The sequence below is a fragment of the Egretta garzetta genome, unplaced genomic scaffold (assembly GCF_000687185.1).
Source record: "Egretta garzetta isolate BGI_Z169 unplaced genomic scaffold, ASM68718v1 scaffold595, whole genome shotgun sequence".
Classification (NCBI taxonomy): Eukaryota; Metazoa; Chordata; class Aves; order Pelecaniformes; family Ardeidae; genus Egretta; species Egretta garzetta.
In genome coordinates, this window is record NW_009259682.1 from 195,920 (window position 1) to 212,221 (window position 16,302).

The 16,302-nt window shown below is 38.7% G+C and overlaps 1 protein-coding gene across 1 annotated transcript in view; it reads left to right on the plus strand.

Moving 5' to 3' along the window:
* Positions 1–1,327: 1,327 nt before the first annotated feature.
* LOC104126070 (pre-mRNA 3'-end-processing factor FIP1-like) overlaps positions 1,328–16,302 on the plus strand; it is a 50,278-nt gene continuing 35,303 nt past the window's right edge. The window contains exons 1-4 of the mRNA XM_035894047.1: positions 1,328–1,385; positions 1,788–1,839; positions 6,789–6,843; positions 13,736–13,891. Of these exons, the coding sequence (XP_035749940.1) occupies positions 1,328–1,385; positions 1,788–1,839; positions 6,789–6,843; positions 13,736–13,891 (321 nt within the window). The remainder of the gene's footprint in view (positions 1,386–1,787; positions 1,840–6,788; positions 6,844–13,735; positions 13,892–16,302) is intronic.

Below are 16,302 nucleotides of genomic sequence, written 5' to 3' on the forward strand. Positions count from 1 at the left end.
CCCCCCCGCCCGTTTTGTGAGAGGAGTTTTTTTGCTTTTAACGTGTTAAAACGGGAAACCGCGTCTTTTCTAGCAGCTCGAGGCAACCCAAAGTCACGAACTGAAGTTCGGCTGGCTGTTCGGTGCAGAAGCAGCAGCTCCTCAGCCCTGACAGCCCCGGGTGTTCTGCTCTTTCCCAAACAGTCTGTTAGGTACAAAGTAAACGCCACACGAGGCGGGGGCCAGCAGGCTGAGCCCCCCGGGACCCTTCCCTCTCCCGGCTGAGCCCTGGAGCCCCCACGCTGCACTGCAGAGGAGGCACACGGCTGTGGTGGAGTTTACCTACTCCAAACTTAGTTGTGAGTTTGGTTTAGGTGAAGGGGTTTTGTCATTAGAGCGCAACACGAGCCAGAATGTTGGCTTCTCATTTAAACAGTTGGAACAGAAGATGAGCGATCTGGGTGACCTCATATGTAACGTTTACTCGTAGGGATTTTCTTAATATTCCTACTCCTGCAAGTGGAGGAATTAATTTAACAAAGTACATCTGTAACAAGTTGTTGGTTGCTGCATTCATTTTCGGGGCAGGGAGGGAGGTATTGAAATTTTTGTATTGCAGAGATCCATCAAGCTTCTGTTGCTTTGGGTCTGTCTTTGGACTGCATAAAAGAACGCACATTTCTCTCTGTAAATAGGTGCAGTGTGATCTAGCTATCTGCAGCAAAAACACTGGGTGGGGAAGGCTCTCTCATCCTAAGAGAACTAATGTTGGATTTGATACTGTGTCCGTCATGTAAGTCTAAATCAGGTTTGCATCGAGCTAGTTCCAGCAGATCGTTGCTCTGCTGCACCGCAGTGCACTTGCTTGTGTTGATGGAATTTCTTTCTGTCCTGACCCCAGGTAGCATGTGGCCTGACTAAAAGGAGGGATGTAACACAAGCAACATGACCAGAATGCCACACACCCATCTTATTAGTTATCTGATTTTAAGCACTAAACTGGAAAAAAACATTACACACTTATTTGCTTTGTCTGCTGTGATGCTTTTTGTGGCTTACTGATGTTCCTTAAAGTTCCTTGGCTCCAGCATCTTTTGGGGATGGGCGGGAGCATCTCCAAGAACTCTGTCAACTAGTGATGCCTCCATCAAAAGAAAGCAATTCTTGTAAGTGATGTGGAAATCATGAGCTAACATACGTGCCCTTGTAACTACCTAAACTGAGTTCCCAGCCACCTTATTTTCCCTTTCTTCCACTCCTCCCAGCTTGCTTCCTGTAGCAAGTATTTCTACTTGAATGCTAAAAAGCAGCTGTTATCAGTTCATGACGTATTTTTAAATCTCCTTACATGAAGAAAAAGTTAGTGGATGTTATCAATAAAATGCGAATAAACCCTGGACACTATAGTATGTAATCCTAACCTTCTTATGGAATGGGAAATATTGTGCTTCCTAAGGAGTTTCTGGTTAGTATGTGTCAGCTCTGAAATTCTGTTGCTTTTTGATCTCACAGATGCTGCTGCTTTTGAAATCAGTTGGCTTCAGAAGCAGCCTGCTCTAGTTACCGAAGTGAGATACGTCATCGAGTAAAACTTGTGTTTGTTTTCTGAACCTGTCTGGAACATTGCTGATAAAAATTTCTGTCCTCGCAAGTTAGACACTCTATTAAAAAAGAAAAGAAAACTGGTTATTTTTTAAAAGCTGTTGTTTTCCTTGGATTTTTGTTTCAGATGCCTTCTGTTCCTCATCTGCCACTGGCCTTCTTGGATACTTCTAGGGTATAGAGAAGGGATAATTCTGTAATTCCAGGGTCATCTTCTGGTCCAGCTTTTCATGTACAGTCCTCTTCTAAAACTCCCAAGTTAGTAGATTCAAATTATGTATTAGTTTCTTGCGTGAGAGTTTTTATTCTTATGACCTTGTCAGTGAGCTGCTGACCCTAACAGAGTTCTACTGCAGTATCCAACAGTACTAAATATAAATTCCAAGAATCTTCTGAGCGTTTTTAGCAGGATCTTGCTTTTTCCACTGGCTATTTTGCTAAGCATTTTACCCCTGTGCATGGTAAGAGTGATCATGTAAAGTGTATTTGTTCTATTTACTCAAAAGAGAGAGAATGTATGTGAAAGTGGTTATCAAAATTTATGCTCATCTTGTTCAATGCTTTGTCACTCTAGAAGATTCTTACTTAGAAAAATTAACTATCAGTCATATTTGCTGTTTTCAGAAAGCTTTTGAATTTTAGCACAGAGAAATTACTAGGACCTAGGAAATGCCTTTTCTTGGCTTCTGAAATTCCATTTTAATGAGTTATAAACCCATTGTTCGCTGTTTCTTGCAGTCAGTGTGACTCTCATTGGTGTATCCAATAGCTCAACATAAACATTTTTAGTGAAGACTGAGTCATATGCCTACCAAAGCAACGACAATAACTCTGTTCAAAAACAGAGCAGTAAACAAACTCTAACTTGGTTATAAGTTTTTATTTATCTGATGTAATTTTTCCGTATCATTAAGTCCATGTGGATGGATGGTAATGAAATGGCCATTAAGCATATTTTTGCCCTTAGTATGCAGCTTGTGATTCCTGCTTAAGCCTGCAAGCCTCCTAGTTTTGGATACAAGTTAACTTTTGTTATTCCATTGTACTTTCTGTAGGAGTGCCCCAGGTGCAATCCGGGTGCTAATGAAAAGCACATTGTCATCAATTGGGAAGGCAGGCAAGAGCCAGGTGCTCTCAGTTGTGATAAGGTGACATTTGATTATTGTCTGATATTACTCCGTCTTCCGCATATTTAAAACAGCAGATTCCACATACTTAAAATAGCAAATGACCTCAGACTTCCACTAGTTATCAACAACTTAGTTTTCCAAAACATCATCCATGGGTAAGGACGCTATTCAGTAGTTCTAATGGCTTCCTAGGAAAAGGTCCTAGACCAGGAAACGTTCAGCGTTCAAGGAGGTTTCAGCTCAGGGCTCTTGATGAATGTCGTCTTTATTCTCTAATGCTGGATGAGACCTCATGAAGAACAGTATGTAGGATCTGAGTTCGTCTGTTCAAGACAGGTGAAACGTAACCTATAGGGAAAGGAGCCATGCTGCAAGGAGGCTGGAGAGCCTGTTGTACCTGGGTTGACTAAATGGTTGAGTTTGTGTAGTCTAGTAAGACTGACTGCAGTCTCTAAAGTAGTGGGATAAATGAGAATGAAGCGCTATTTAAGTAAAAAAAAAAAAAGGTAAAGCACCTGTAAATATGTCTGTTCTAGATAGGAGAAAGTGTTTTCCAAAATCTGCCTGTTTCAGTTCTGGGGACAGGAAACCTTAATGCTTTGTAAACTAACAGAAATAATTTTATAAAGTGATACCTGTTGGCAGGTGGGGATTCAGGGTGTTCATTTCAGCCTTCAGATTGAGGGATTTATGAATACATCGTACTACAGCTCCCTTTGAGAGGTTGCATTCTCCCCACTTTACAAATGGGGGACAATGAGATGACAGGACTTGTCTGATGCCATGCATTAAAAAAAAAAAAGAGACAGAAGAACTAGAAAATGAGGTCATCCTGCAAGAAAACTGCAGCCAAAGTGTATGGGTGGTTTGTCTGAATTTCTAAATGTTAAACTTTGGGCAGCTTTCACTGAGGAGCTGGAGAACTTAGCCCAGAAATAAGTTGCCACCAACTGATGTTTTAAATTATTTAAAGGACAGGTACTGGATTTTATTTTGCATAGCAATTTTTAAATATATTGAATTTTATAAGACTTCATAGGCCAAATCATGCTGGATCATTAGCCTGTTGTAGAAGGTCTAATGAAGTTACTCATCTCTTAATATGGACTTTAGGTCGTAACTTTTTTTAAATTAAATATTCTAATAACACTTCAGTACTTCTACAAAGTTGCTTGCAAAGCTATAGAACTATACAACATTCTGCTTTAACTCTTCTAAAAAAAAATAAATTATTTTTTTATTTGGTTCTTGAATTCCCCGCCCGCCATCTAATAGGAGTTTAATGTTTCTGACCTGTGTGGTCAATCATCACGAGGATAGTCTGTAAAACTTTAGAGACACTTTAGTAAAACTTTGGTGAAAGCCATCAGTGATGCTGACTAAATGTAATATAACGTAGTGTAGTCGAACCCTTTTATATTCTTCTAGCCTTTGGCAGGTGCCAGTGCAAGAGGTGTGTTTTGGATATGTTATAACTGAACGGAATGGTTTGGCAACTGATAAAACTTGGAGGTGTTAAGTATGTTTCATGATGTTATCAGCCTTCAAATTTAACGTAATAAAGCGTACTGTGGTCTTGTATTCTTAATAGATCTAAATCAGAAAGCGCTAATTTATGTTACTCTCTGTGGAAACTGGTGATGCAAAGGGAATTTTAATGAGTATATGTGACCTGTGAAATAAAAGACACTACCTATGGCTTAGGAAGTTTTTGAGCGATGAATTGTTGAATGTCAGAAGAGTATTCTGGGGATCTGCTAGTATGTGTTTGCTTTTTCTTTCTTTTCCTCTCTTTTCTTTTGCTGTTTCCTAGGCATCTGCTACTGGCCACTGTAAGAGTATTCTGGGCTAGGTGGACCTTTGGCATGATTTAGTGGAATTAAGTCTGTTACATGGGCAGAGTAAATAATTCTGCGGTATTACCTGAACTTCCCAGTAGTTCATTTATTATCTTGTCTGATTGCTACAACTTTGTGATCATTTCAGGGAGTTTTCATTGCTGATAAACAGAAAAGTCCGTAGTCCTCAAAACAAGCTTGTGTATGTGCTTCATATCATTCATCTTTTCTGGATTTTTTAAAGGCTGAAAAGAGACTCATTGCTCTTCAAGCTTGCTTAAATATATAGGAATAACAATAGAACATATATAACAATTTAGATATAACAAACCTTGGAAGAGTTCAGCTTAAAAAGAGAAGCTATGAAATGTGGAGGCTGACTTGCCATTCACAGGGAGTGAAATGTGCTTACATTGGTGCTTGCGTTCATGTGCTCATATTAATGGTTTTCCTGCTTGCTTTTGTAGCCCTAATTTAACATCAGGGCCTTGCGGTCCACTTGAATGTGCAGTAGCCCGTGCCGTGCTGGTGTTCGGTTCGCTCACATTCACTTCTAGAAACTTTTCAGTGAAAATACATTGAATGAAACAAACACAAATAGGTGGCAATTGCTTCTAGTGCTTAGAATAGCTTAAGAGACGAAGGTTGAGAAACACTTCAATTAAGATTGGCGCTTTGGTTTGGTTTTTTTTTAATATTTTACACAACTAGTGCTCCAATGTGCAGCTCTGCACAAGAGTCAAGGCTCTGACTTAAATTAGCCGTTGAAGAACTTGATTGGACTTCACCTATATTGTTGATGAACATTTTAATTAGCTCACTGGATCTCTAAAGACAGCGCAAGTTCTTTCATTACACTTGTCTCTTCTTTAAGGTTTATTTTACATCTTTTTATAATTCTAAATAAGTTGCATTGCCAAGTTGGGGTGTCTGCATTGCTATGCTGTGCACACGAGCGTGTATGTATGACATAATGATGGGGGGCAGATGACATTTCAGCCATGTTAGTATTTGTATAAGTGGCCAGGAAGGGGTATTTCAGGTGTCAGTTTGACTCAGAGCAAATACTCACTCTCCAGAAGATGTGTTTCTACAATAAACATTACAATACCAAATGTATTTGTGCTCCTCTTCTTGGCTGTGATCCTTCTGGGTTTGGTTTTTATTTTTTTTTGAACAAAGATACTCAGGAGATAGTTTAGCAGAGCTGGCAGTGAACTTGATGTACAGTATATTTAGCTTTACAAACTTAACGTTAAGCTCTGTTCAGACATGAAGGTTGTAGCTGAGATGCCAGCTGCTGTGTATTTTGTTAAATTACTGAATTGCAAAGGTTAAAGATTGCAAGTGAGGTAGAGGGGACAGAAGATCAGAGTTCCTGTTCTGCAGAAGCTGGCTGGTTTAGCATTGGAGCTCAGTTAACTTCTTGCCTACTTCCATGCTTTAAATAAAATAAAAAAGTCAAGTCAGCCTGCACTGTCAGCATGCTGCTGATCGACACCACGAGCTTTTTGGAAATCTCGGTTGGTTCAGTGGTTTTGGAGCTAGTGGTAAGCAGGTCTACAGACGAAGTCTAGCTCCCCGTAGGTTTGGCAGGTTATGATGAAGACTTGCCTCTTGCTCAAGAACAGGAACACTTCGATGAAGAATAGTCACAGTGATACCTAAGACTTAATTTTCTTGAAGTTCATAGTTGTTTTTCGAAACTGTTCTTTGTGTAGGCACTTACATGTTTTGCATGAGACAGTTTAACTTGGCCCGAAGCAATTTTTTAAAACTACATGGTTATAAATTTCTCAGATGATGATGAATGGGTTCTGTATAACGAGCTTTATCTGTTGCATGTGAATAAATTGCATGAGTAAGAAAAATAGCAATAAAAGGATTGTTGAACCTAGTAAAGCTGGAGTTTAATAGCTGGAGCTTTTTTCCTTAAGGAAAGCAAAGATTGAGACTTAGTGCCATCCAACCGTAAAAGAATTTTTGCGCTTTTAGCAACCTGAAGGTATTGAAGTAAGGCAACAAGCTGTATTTCTCTGTCTTATAAATGACCTTATGAATGATACGCGAGACCTTATCTAAACTTAGATTGAAAGTTAATGAAATAATGTAAATGTAAGGGCAAAAGAAATTAAGTTTTCTTCTTTTTTTTTAAAGTACAAAATTATTACATTTTTTAATTAAGGGAAACAAAATAAGTTAGGTGGAATATATTTTGTTTGTCTCTTTTGTTTTCAAGGTTTGGCTTGAGCAACAAGTTTGATACAGAATTTCCTTCTGTTCTGACAGGGAAGGTAAGTGTGAGATTAAACTGTTCTTTTAAATGGAAAGATCCAGTGCGTCCAGTGGTTTCTGTGTTACAGATACGTGCTTGGGAATCCGCAGTGCAGGCCAGCACTGCGCTGGGGACTGTTGAATTAACTCTGTCCTGTATGGAACTAGCTGGGTGATGACCAGTCCCTGTGGTAGTGATTGCTATCGTTACTGACATTCGAAACGCAGAAAAGCTCAACGTGACATCATACTGTTTTCATGCAGGCCATCGACATGAAAGCAAGACTCACTTAACCTCGCTTTATAGATATCTGGAGTTTGTGCTACCTCCTGTGTGAATTCAATTATTTCAAACACTAGACCTCTCTTTTTAATATGTCCTTCAAGCCTTGAGTTTATATGTAGAGGTCTCTGGAAGAGAACCTGTTTTATCTGAAGCTTTAAGGAACAGAACATTACAGTGCCAAATCTACAAATTAAGTAGGTTTTTAGTACATTTGTGGAAATACAATAATTGTTTAGTTCTGAAAATTAGTGGTGACAGGTCTCTTGTTTTCTCTGGAGTCCTGCCATCTTACTAAATGCAAGTTTAATAAATATTCATTTGTAGCTATTAATTAACAAAATCTTGTAAAAAAAAAAAAATAAATTCTTGGTTATGGTCCTAAATTATTTTCTTTTTTTTTTTTACTTTCAAATTTTGAATTCTTTTTCTCTTGGATTTTTTATTTCTGCTGTTTCACTCTCTAGTGCTTTTCTTTCGCTTCATTTTATATCCCCTTTGTGTATCTTTTCCAGAATTTGTGAGGAAAAAGTTTATTTGGCTCTTTCTTACTTTCTCTAATGTCATACCATACAGCTATGCTATCTCTGCAGCCTCTTGCCGTAGCTGTTGAGTCATGTTAACAATACATTAACGTGCAGCTGGATGGCATCTCCTGGTTCTGCCAAATCCATCTGGTGTTTTTCTCCTTCGTTTTCACCCCAGAGTATAATGAATAAAATACTTGGGTTGAATTTTCCAGGGTTTTTTGACAGCAGTACAATTGAAAAGCAGGTTGCTATTTGGAGTTTTTGGTTGTTAAAAGACAGCCTGGGAACTCTGGCCTTGCTCCAGAATCTCACTGAGCTCAACAGGAAGAGTCTGACTGATTCCATAGTCTCTGATGGGAGGGCTGGTGATAACACCGTTTGCATTTCACTACCTAGCATGTCTAAGGTTTATTCTTTTCTGTGAAGCTCTTTCTGATCACTGAAAAGCCCCAGAATACCTTTTGGAAATAACAATTTTTATGTTCTTTTAGTCAAGTTGGAGTTTGTTATAAATAAGCCTACAGAAAACACCTAGTAGGAAATGTTAGACCTTAATTTGATTATATAATTAATTCTCTTTCTGTCTCTAAAATAATTTGTGCGTATTAAGAAAACAAAGCAAACCCAACCCCCCCAAACCTACGCTTATTAATACGAGCATCAATGCCTGTCGCATTTTCCACTTGGTTGTCCTCCTCTTGTTAAATAGACAGTGAACCAAAGTTTAGTTTAAAGTTCAGTTGACCGCTTGGACTTCATTGAGCAAAGAGAGGAGAGAAGAAGTTCTTTTCTTCTACTTGGCATTTACCCTTCTTGTTCTACAGCTGTGATCAGTGACAGCGTAAATCACATGAGCAGGGATTTGCTGTATATAGGTATGCTGCTTCTGTTGCGAATCTTGGTATCCTGTTATCTCTTTCTCATATGTGGATTTGAGGGGCTTTCTGAGTAACAAGACCTTGAAAATAAATGAGTTCCCTTTTGGGAGGGGAAAACACCAATCAAATGAGGTAGTAAACACATTTTTCTTACTGCCTGCCACATGCCGCAGTGGAAGACAATAAAAGCCACAGTTGTGGGTTTTTTGGTTTTTAATACTTTCATGAACTGCAAGGAATAAATTATCTGCTTCTTCCACTGATTGTGGCAGTCAATCACCTTAATCCCTATTGAAAATGAAAACTCAGTCAGTTTTTTCTAGTAAGTGGGTTTTCTCCAAATAGCCTGATAAATAATTCACAGTAATGAGCATCGTAGTCAATTGATACACCTTAAGATCTTTTACTGTTCTTAAAATGCAAGTTTTTACTTTTTATGAAATCACAATTTATGAATGGCATAGTGACTGTTTGTATTAACAGCTTGTGACCAAAATGTTTACTATGAACTTGCATTACTACACAGCTAGTGAAAGGCGATGTCATACTTTATTCAGAATGGCTGTGCAATGTTAAGTTTAATGGTTTTGTTGTCCACTGTGAATTGATATTAATAATATATCCCATCTGCTAATGGAGTGTAGAAGACGAAGCCATTAGGTGGGGTTGATAGATTTCTCTGTGGTATTGTTTTTAATAAATATAGATGAGGATCTAGGCTTTTAAAAACAGCATGAAAGTCTGTCCAATGCATGATAAAAATCCTAAATAGGTAAAACTATCTAGCTACACCTTTTTCCCAGAATCACTAACGTTTTGGATTTATGCCACTTGGGTAGTCTTAGGAATTTACTTAAGCTTCCTGACCCTCAGTTTGCCCATCTACATAATGAATCATAAACCTTCCACTCATTTTCTTTTTTTTAAAATCGGAAATATCCCTCCTTCTTCACCCATCTCCCCTACCTCCTCGTCTCCCAGTTTTTACAGAGTCTGGGTAGTTACTGTAAATTAGCCTACAGCTAAGATGCATGTAATTGCATCTGAAATATTTTATTGAGACATGTTTGTTGCTTTTTTTTTTTTTCCTTTTGGAGAGGTGAATGTGTATATTTGAGGATAAAACATAGACAGTAAAACAGTAGAGGAATGGAAAATAGCAGGTAGGTGAGATGTTGGGCCTAGCTAGTTCAGCTAGGCTGACTTAATATTTATCTTGCAGGATGAGACACAAGCTTCAGCTGGCTTATAGATACTGAGCTAGGCTTTCAAACAGTGTTCTTTTCAATGGAGTATTGTCAGGAAAGATTTGACTACACTTAATTCAGAGGCAATATTTAACTTTTAATAATGTGATTGAGCTTTGGCCTAAATTGAAATTCTGGCTAAATTTAAATTCTATGTGGTACAGTCTTACAGGATTATTAATTCTTTTAAAACAAGCATTTGAAAGCCTTTAACAAAATACTGTTCATGATATATGGCACAATAGCACGCACTGTTCCAGGTGACAAGAAAATGATGGAGGCAGTGAACCTTAAGGAAGAAAGTGGAGTTTCCTGCCCTGATCTTAAAACAGTAAGGGTCCTCTACAGAGATTACTGTGCAGTGCGGGGAAACGTAAGCCATAAAATGTGCTCTTGGTATTGTGATCCCATTGCAACACGTGATTGATAGGGTTTGTGATCATGATGATTGAAAGAGAAAGATCAGGCCTGCTGGGCTTTACTTGCTCTCTTCCTGTGTTTGTAGATTCTCTTGCATCCTGTTGTAAAATATTATGACACCCCCTCCTTTCCTTTTATGTTTGGGGTTTTTTTTCCCCCTCCCTTAGACCTAAAAGGAACTAATGTCTCTTTACAAGGTGTACTGCACAGCCAGGAGCTATGTACTTATCTCATTCTTTTCAAGACCTGGACAGAAACTTTCCAAGAGACTTTGCAAAATTCCTTAAAACTGGGCTTTCTTAGGGAGCTTGCTTTGTGCAGGAGGTGCTGTTGATTCTCTGTTTGTTTGAAATACATTAGTGCTTTCGTGTTAACCTTTCAATAGCTGTACCTGCAAGAACGGTGAGATTTAAAATTATGCCAGAAAATGAGCAAAATTCTTTGGTGACTGATTCGTTTGGATACCATTTTATTATTAAAATGAGCAATATTCTTTGACTGATTCATTTGGATACCATTTTATTATTAAAATGAGCAAAATTCTTTGGTGACTGATTCATTTGGATACCATTTTATTATTAAATTAGAAGAGTTATTTTATTTACAGATATTTCATTCTTTGTCACTGTCTAACAAGGCTTAACTCTTGCTGAGCTGTAAACTGAGAGCAACAAAACTGTGCTTTGCCTCTCTTTGTCACAGAATGAGGCTTATCTTGGTCAGTGGTTCCTTTAGCTTCAGACGAAGATGTCGTTGACAGAAATATTTATTGTGATTATATTTCTCCCTTTAGGAAATGTATCCAATAGTTTGGGTGAGCCAAAACCATCTTAAGTAATTTCATCTTACGTTGCAGCTAAGAGGTTCACCTTTACAGGAAAGTATTTGGTGCCTTAGCAGGTAGTAGCGGTGCTTTCATAATATTACATTAAGGTAAACATCATACCAAAACATCTGACATTTTCTCTGTTCCATGGCGGCATCCAAAGGTGGTTTCTAGTTCAGCCGTTTGCAGTGCTGTGCTCTCCAGGTAGGAGAGTACTTGGCGTTGTTCTTGTAAAGCAGCATCCAACTGTTCACCTGATGTGAACGGTGATTCCCTTCAAAGTAGCACAGAAATAGGGAATCTGGCCATCCCAATGTTTCTCACTAGGTCCCAAATTTTTCTGCTGGCTGTGATCTAAGAATCTGGTTGACTTCTTTTCACATTGGATGTTATCACTGATGATAAAGTTTCTTCATGTTAAACTAAATTCTAGACTGTGTGATTCTGATGTCTTTGGTAGGTTTGTGCAGCTGTGTTTTGGGGCTGGGGTGTGTTGTTGTCAAGGTCAGTAAATTTTGTGCCTAATAGAAAAGGAAACGTTCCGTTAGTGGGATTCATTGCAGAAGCACTAAGAGGATCAAGAAAAAAGCCTACTTATCATTCTATCTGTTTATTTGAAAGATAAAAACATATGTGCAAATTTCAAAAGGCTTACCAAAGACAGTGCCATTTGTATATATCTAAATGTTAGGAACATGTAAACTTCCTTAAGAGCTGAGAATGCCAATTTGTTCCTGTAGGTAATCTCAGTTTACTTTGAAGCACGTCTGGCTGCAGCAGCTGTACAGCGTTCCTCGTGCTGCATACAACCAACCTGATTGTACTCTACTACAAAACTTGGAGACGAAATGGTCTTACTCCATGCAGCTGATCCTAAACCCAGGAGCCAGCATTGCCAAAGAGATCTATAAAACCTTCTGTTTCAGATATGTGCAAGCACAGGCTGGTTTTCCGCATCACAATGTGATTTTTGTTCTGTTGATTGAAAATGTCCCAGTACATGGAATTTCTGGGGGGTTTTGCCATTTTCTTTCTTTCTTTTTTTTTTAAACGGAAGTGTCTGTTGTAAAATACATTTAAATGTTGATGTTCCAGTCAGTCTAAAGAATTTTTTTTTTTTTTTTTACTGGCTCCATTTGTATATGTGAAAAGAATTATAAGCAAGTCTATTTAATATGGGGAGGAGCCTGTATAATTGCAAAAGAAATACTTTTTGTGTACTTATTAATTCCTGCTATAAAATAATCACAATGTTAAATTACGTTCTTATATTGCTATAACTGTAGGCCTGGCTTGTGTACAAACGCAGATGACCTCTGACTCTGTACTGCATGGTGATCTGAATGGCCAGGAAACAGATGGTGCATTTATTTACTCCCTTTCCTGCAATGTTTTAATGAATTTAGCTCCTGTGAATAGGCAGAGGTAGCAGAATCGGGTCCTCTCCGTTTCCTGTCCCATAGTTTTACTCCTTTGGTGAAAGGAGTCTTTGTCGTTAAATGAATGCTTTTGTTGTGGTTGTTGCCCTTGTTTGCAGAATCAAACGAAGAGGAGAGTTGGGCTTGCTCGGTTGGAAGGGTTGGGTACAGCTTTGTGTACAGACCAATTCTAGCTTTTTTCTTCAATGTGGAAAGCAGTTAGGAAAGTTTGGTGGATTTGGGGGGGGGGGGGGGGGGTTTTTGGTTTTTTTTTTTTTTTTTTTTGAATTGTTGTGCCTGACTGGGCAAGTCTATTGAAGTTGGATCTGATCATTCTGCTTTGTGTGTTTGAATGCTGGGTTGCGTTACAGTTGAGCTTGGAGTCAATACCACAAATCCATATTTGACTTGTCAGATATAAGTTATTTAGATTCTGTAGAGAGATGAGGGATTTGGGGTATGTAAATAGGTAAGTGCTCTCACTCTTTTGTAGGAAATACACTGTTATCAGAGAAAGGAGCTTATTTCTGATAGAAAATGTGGTTTTCCACTGTGACACTGCAGTGGCAATATATGGAAAACAGTATTTTGAGAAAGCTCTGCTGAATGTTCCTTAATTTAAATTAAAGTTGGTTTTCAACAGCTAGGCTTTATCCATAAGCCTGTACAAGATGCATTTCTTTGCCTTCAGTATAGTCCAGTACCTGTCTTTCTGGGCTTCCCTGTTTTGGGAAGCAGCTGCAAGTGAAGTTGTGGCCTCACGTCGATATGGACCACTTCAGGAATTCGTTTGTGGGCAGAGGTCCACCTTCACCCAGGCACAGTGTAGATTTGCATTGGTATGAAATCAATTTGGACGATATTATCCTTTCTGCTATGTGACACGCAAGTGGTTTTACTACAAAGCTATACCTCATTCCCTTGGAAACCGGCTCTCTGTCATTCCTGAATTTCTTTTGGTCAGCGTAGCCAGTGCATATGTTTCACAGCTGTGTCCCCCTTCTAGTTTTGTTTGGGGCCAATATGTTATCAGGACAATTGATTTATTAATGGTGCAGTAAATAAGGATGAGGCCGTTCAGCTAAGCAATGTTTAGCTTTTTAATGCAAGTTTTTGCAAAGCATGCACCATAAATGGATTCGTTACAGGAAAGTGACTTTTCATGCTCACTGGGTGACCAGTGTTTTAGAAGATGGGGTCGTACTGTGTAATGGTATTATGTCTCATTTACATTTTAACCTCTAGAGGCAATTACTGAGACCGATACACCTGTAATGGCTTTCCATTGAAGTCCAGCACTTCTATTGCAGGTTGCCCCAGAAGAATTCAAGACCAGCATCAGTCGTGTGAATACCTGTTTAAGAAAGAATCTCCCTGTCAATGTAAAATGGCTGCTCTGTGGCTGGCTGTGCTGCTGCTGCACACTGGGCTGTAGCCTGTGGCCTGTAGTCTGTCTTAACAAAAGAGTAAGTACATGTTCCCTTATTCTATTTATTTTGCAATTTCTGATAACATTCAATAATGCTTAATATATCATCCCCATGTCAAAACCCTTCTTTTGTCTCACTTGCATTCAAAAGATCATTCTGTTTTCCATTCCTTAGAAAATAGAAAAGATATGTTTTAGTGAAGTAAGCGATACCAAATTAGCAATTGAATTAGCTAGTCTTAGGACTAGCTAATCCCATCTCAGTTCAAAGAACAGGATGGAGTATATGATAACCTAAATTTCCAGCATTTCTAAAGGTCTAAGAATTGAATTAAATGAGTGCAGAACTGGACATTGACCTTCAAAGACTGCCTGAACTGGAGTGAAAATTACTTTTTGCTCTTCACACCTCCCACCCCAGAATAAATATTTTTTTCTAATTAAAAATCACTTTTTTGTATGCAGTAGTTAACATCGCTGAGCTGTGGTTTATTTGACATATTGTACTGCGCTGTTTCTATTAAGGACAAACACAAGTTTGTTTTCTGTTGGGGAAATTTAAAGACTTCCTAGTTACTTACTTATTTTCAGCAGAAAGTTGACAGTTCTTGTAATCGGGTCCAAAGTAATAATTGTGAAAAGCACTTTAGCAATAGCAAGTAAACGTGATCCTAATTAACTCTACGGTTTACACTTAAAATTGATTTATCACAGCAGTAAATATTTAGGAAATATATAAACAGGTATAGTGCAATGATATTCTTTGCAGCTACATAGTTTGTAAGACTTGTAGCCATAAAATCTTATTATCCACATATGTAAATAGTACATAGGTGCACTAGGGGAAAAAAAAAAATGCATTAAAGGCATAGTATATTGACTTGTTGAACTGCTAATTGCTGAAGCCTCTATCAGCAAAAAGTTACAGGATGTGTTTTAGTTCATTTTAACTGCCTTTATGAATATGCTTGAGATACACAGACAGAATATTTGCAGGTTCAAAACCATATTTAATATTCTTGTGCTCATGAAAATCTAAATAAATGCCCGTGTGATGCTGTAGAGTTAACGTAATTCTTGAGGGTACAAATAGTATGTACCAAGTAGGAATAGGGAGGATCATGTTACTTCTGTGGGTATGTGTGTGCGTATACATTAGAGCGATTTGATCACTCTAACAATCGCGAGTATAAGATGGTTCTTGATTTTTTTTCTCTTGTGGTGGGTAAACTAAGCACCCACCAGCCACATGCAGGATGGGGGAGAGAATCAGAAGAGCAAAAGTAAGGAAAACTCCTGTGTCCAGTTTAATAAGCGAAGGAGAAAAAGGGAAGAAAACCCAAGTGATGCAAAGGCAAATTGCTCACCACCTTTCCCCAGCAGACCAGTGCCTGTCTCTGGGCAGTGGGCTACATCGGAAAGAAGAGCGCCCCATTTTATTGCCGAGCGTGACATTACAGGGCCTGCAATGTCCCTTTGGTCAGTGCTGTTCAGCAATAGCTAAAACTGATGCGGTATCAACGCTGGTTTAGTCATAGATTAAACCACAGCACCATACAAGCTGCTGTGAAGAAAATGAACTCCAGCCCAGGCAGTCCCTGCACACTCACCCAGCAACAGAAGGCATGATGAGATCCAAAGGCTGGAATATGAAGCTAAGACAGTTGAAATGGGAAACGTGCTTTGTAACTCCAAGGAGAGCCCAGTCACTGAAAAATATTACAAAGAAGCGGTGGATTCTCCACCATTAAGCCTTTGACTCAGGATTGGATAGCTTGGTATCTTTTTTTAATGAGATGGTGTGGCTCACCTACTATTTTTAGCTTTAGCAAAGAAATTAGTGGATGGAATTCTGTGGCATACCATGCAGGGAGTAGATCATCACAGTGGTCTTTCTGTGACCTTAAAAATCACTGAATCTCCAAAAATCTCCTCTCCCACAGTTGTGGAAAGAGCAGAACATGAAGGTCATACACACTTTGGTATCCAGGAGTTGAGAATACAGGCACTCTTAGTGGTGAGGTGGAGTTCTGTGGCGTTGAGGTTTTTTCAGGATTCAGATAATCGCTACGTTAACGAAGTCTGGAAATCACACGTATATAAATTCCCTGTTGTCAGTAGACCACCTGTAGTGGGCACAGTATTTGGCCAAGAGAATGTGGGAGATTCTGTTTTGTTGGCTTGGCTATGGTAGGCAAACCCACTAAATTCTAAAGGATCTCTTACTAAGTAAAGGAATTCTGGGAAAGCTGCAGTCCTGAGTTAACTAAAGACCGGTGGGTGTTTTCTTTTTTTTTTTTTTTTCTGAAGAGAAGTGGGGAGTTGAAATGTAGGACTTCCATTTATAATTTTTCTTTTGCTTGGTTCTACTCTTATCAAACTAACTTATTTAAAATTAACCTTAAGCCAGAAATGCAATAGTAAGATTCTTCTGGATGAGGCTGGCTG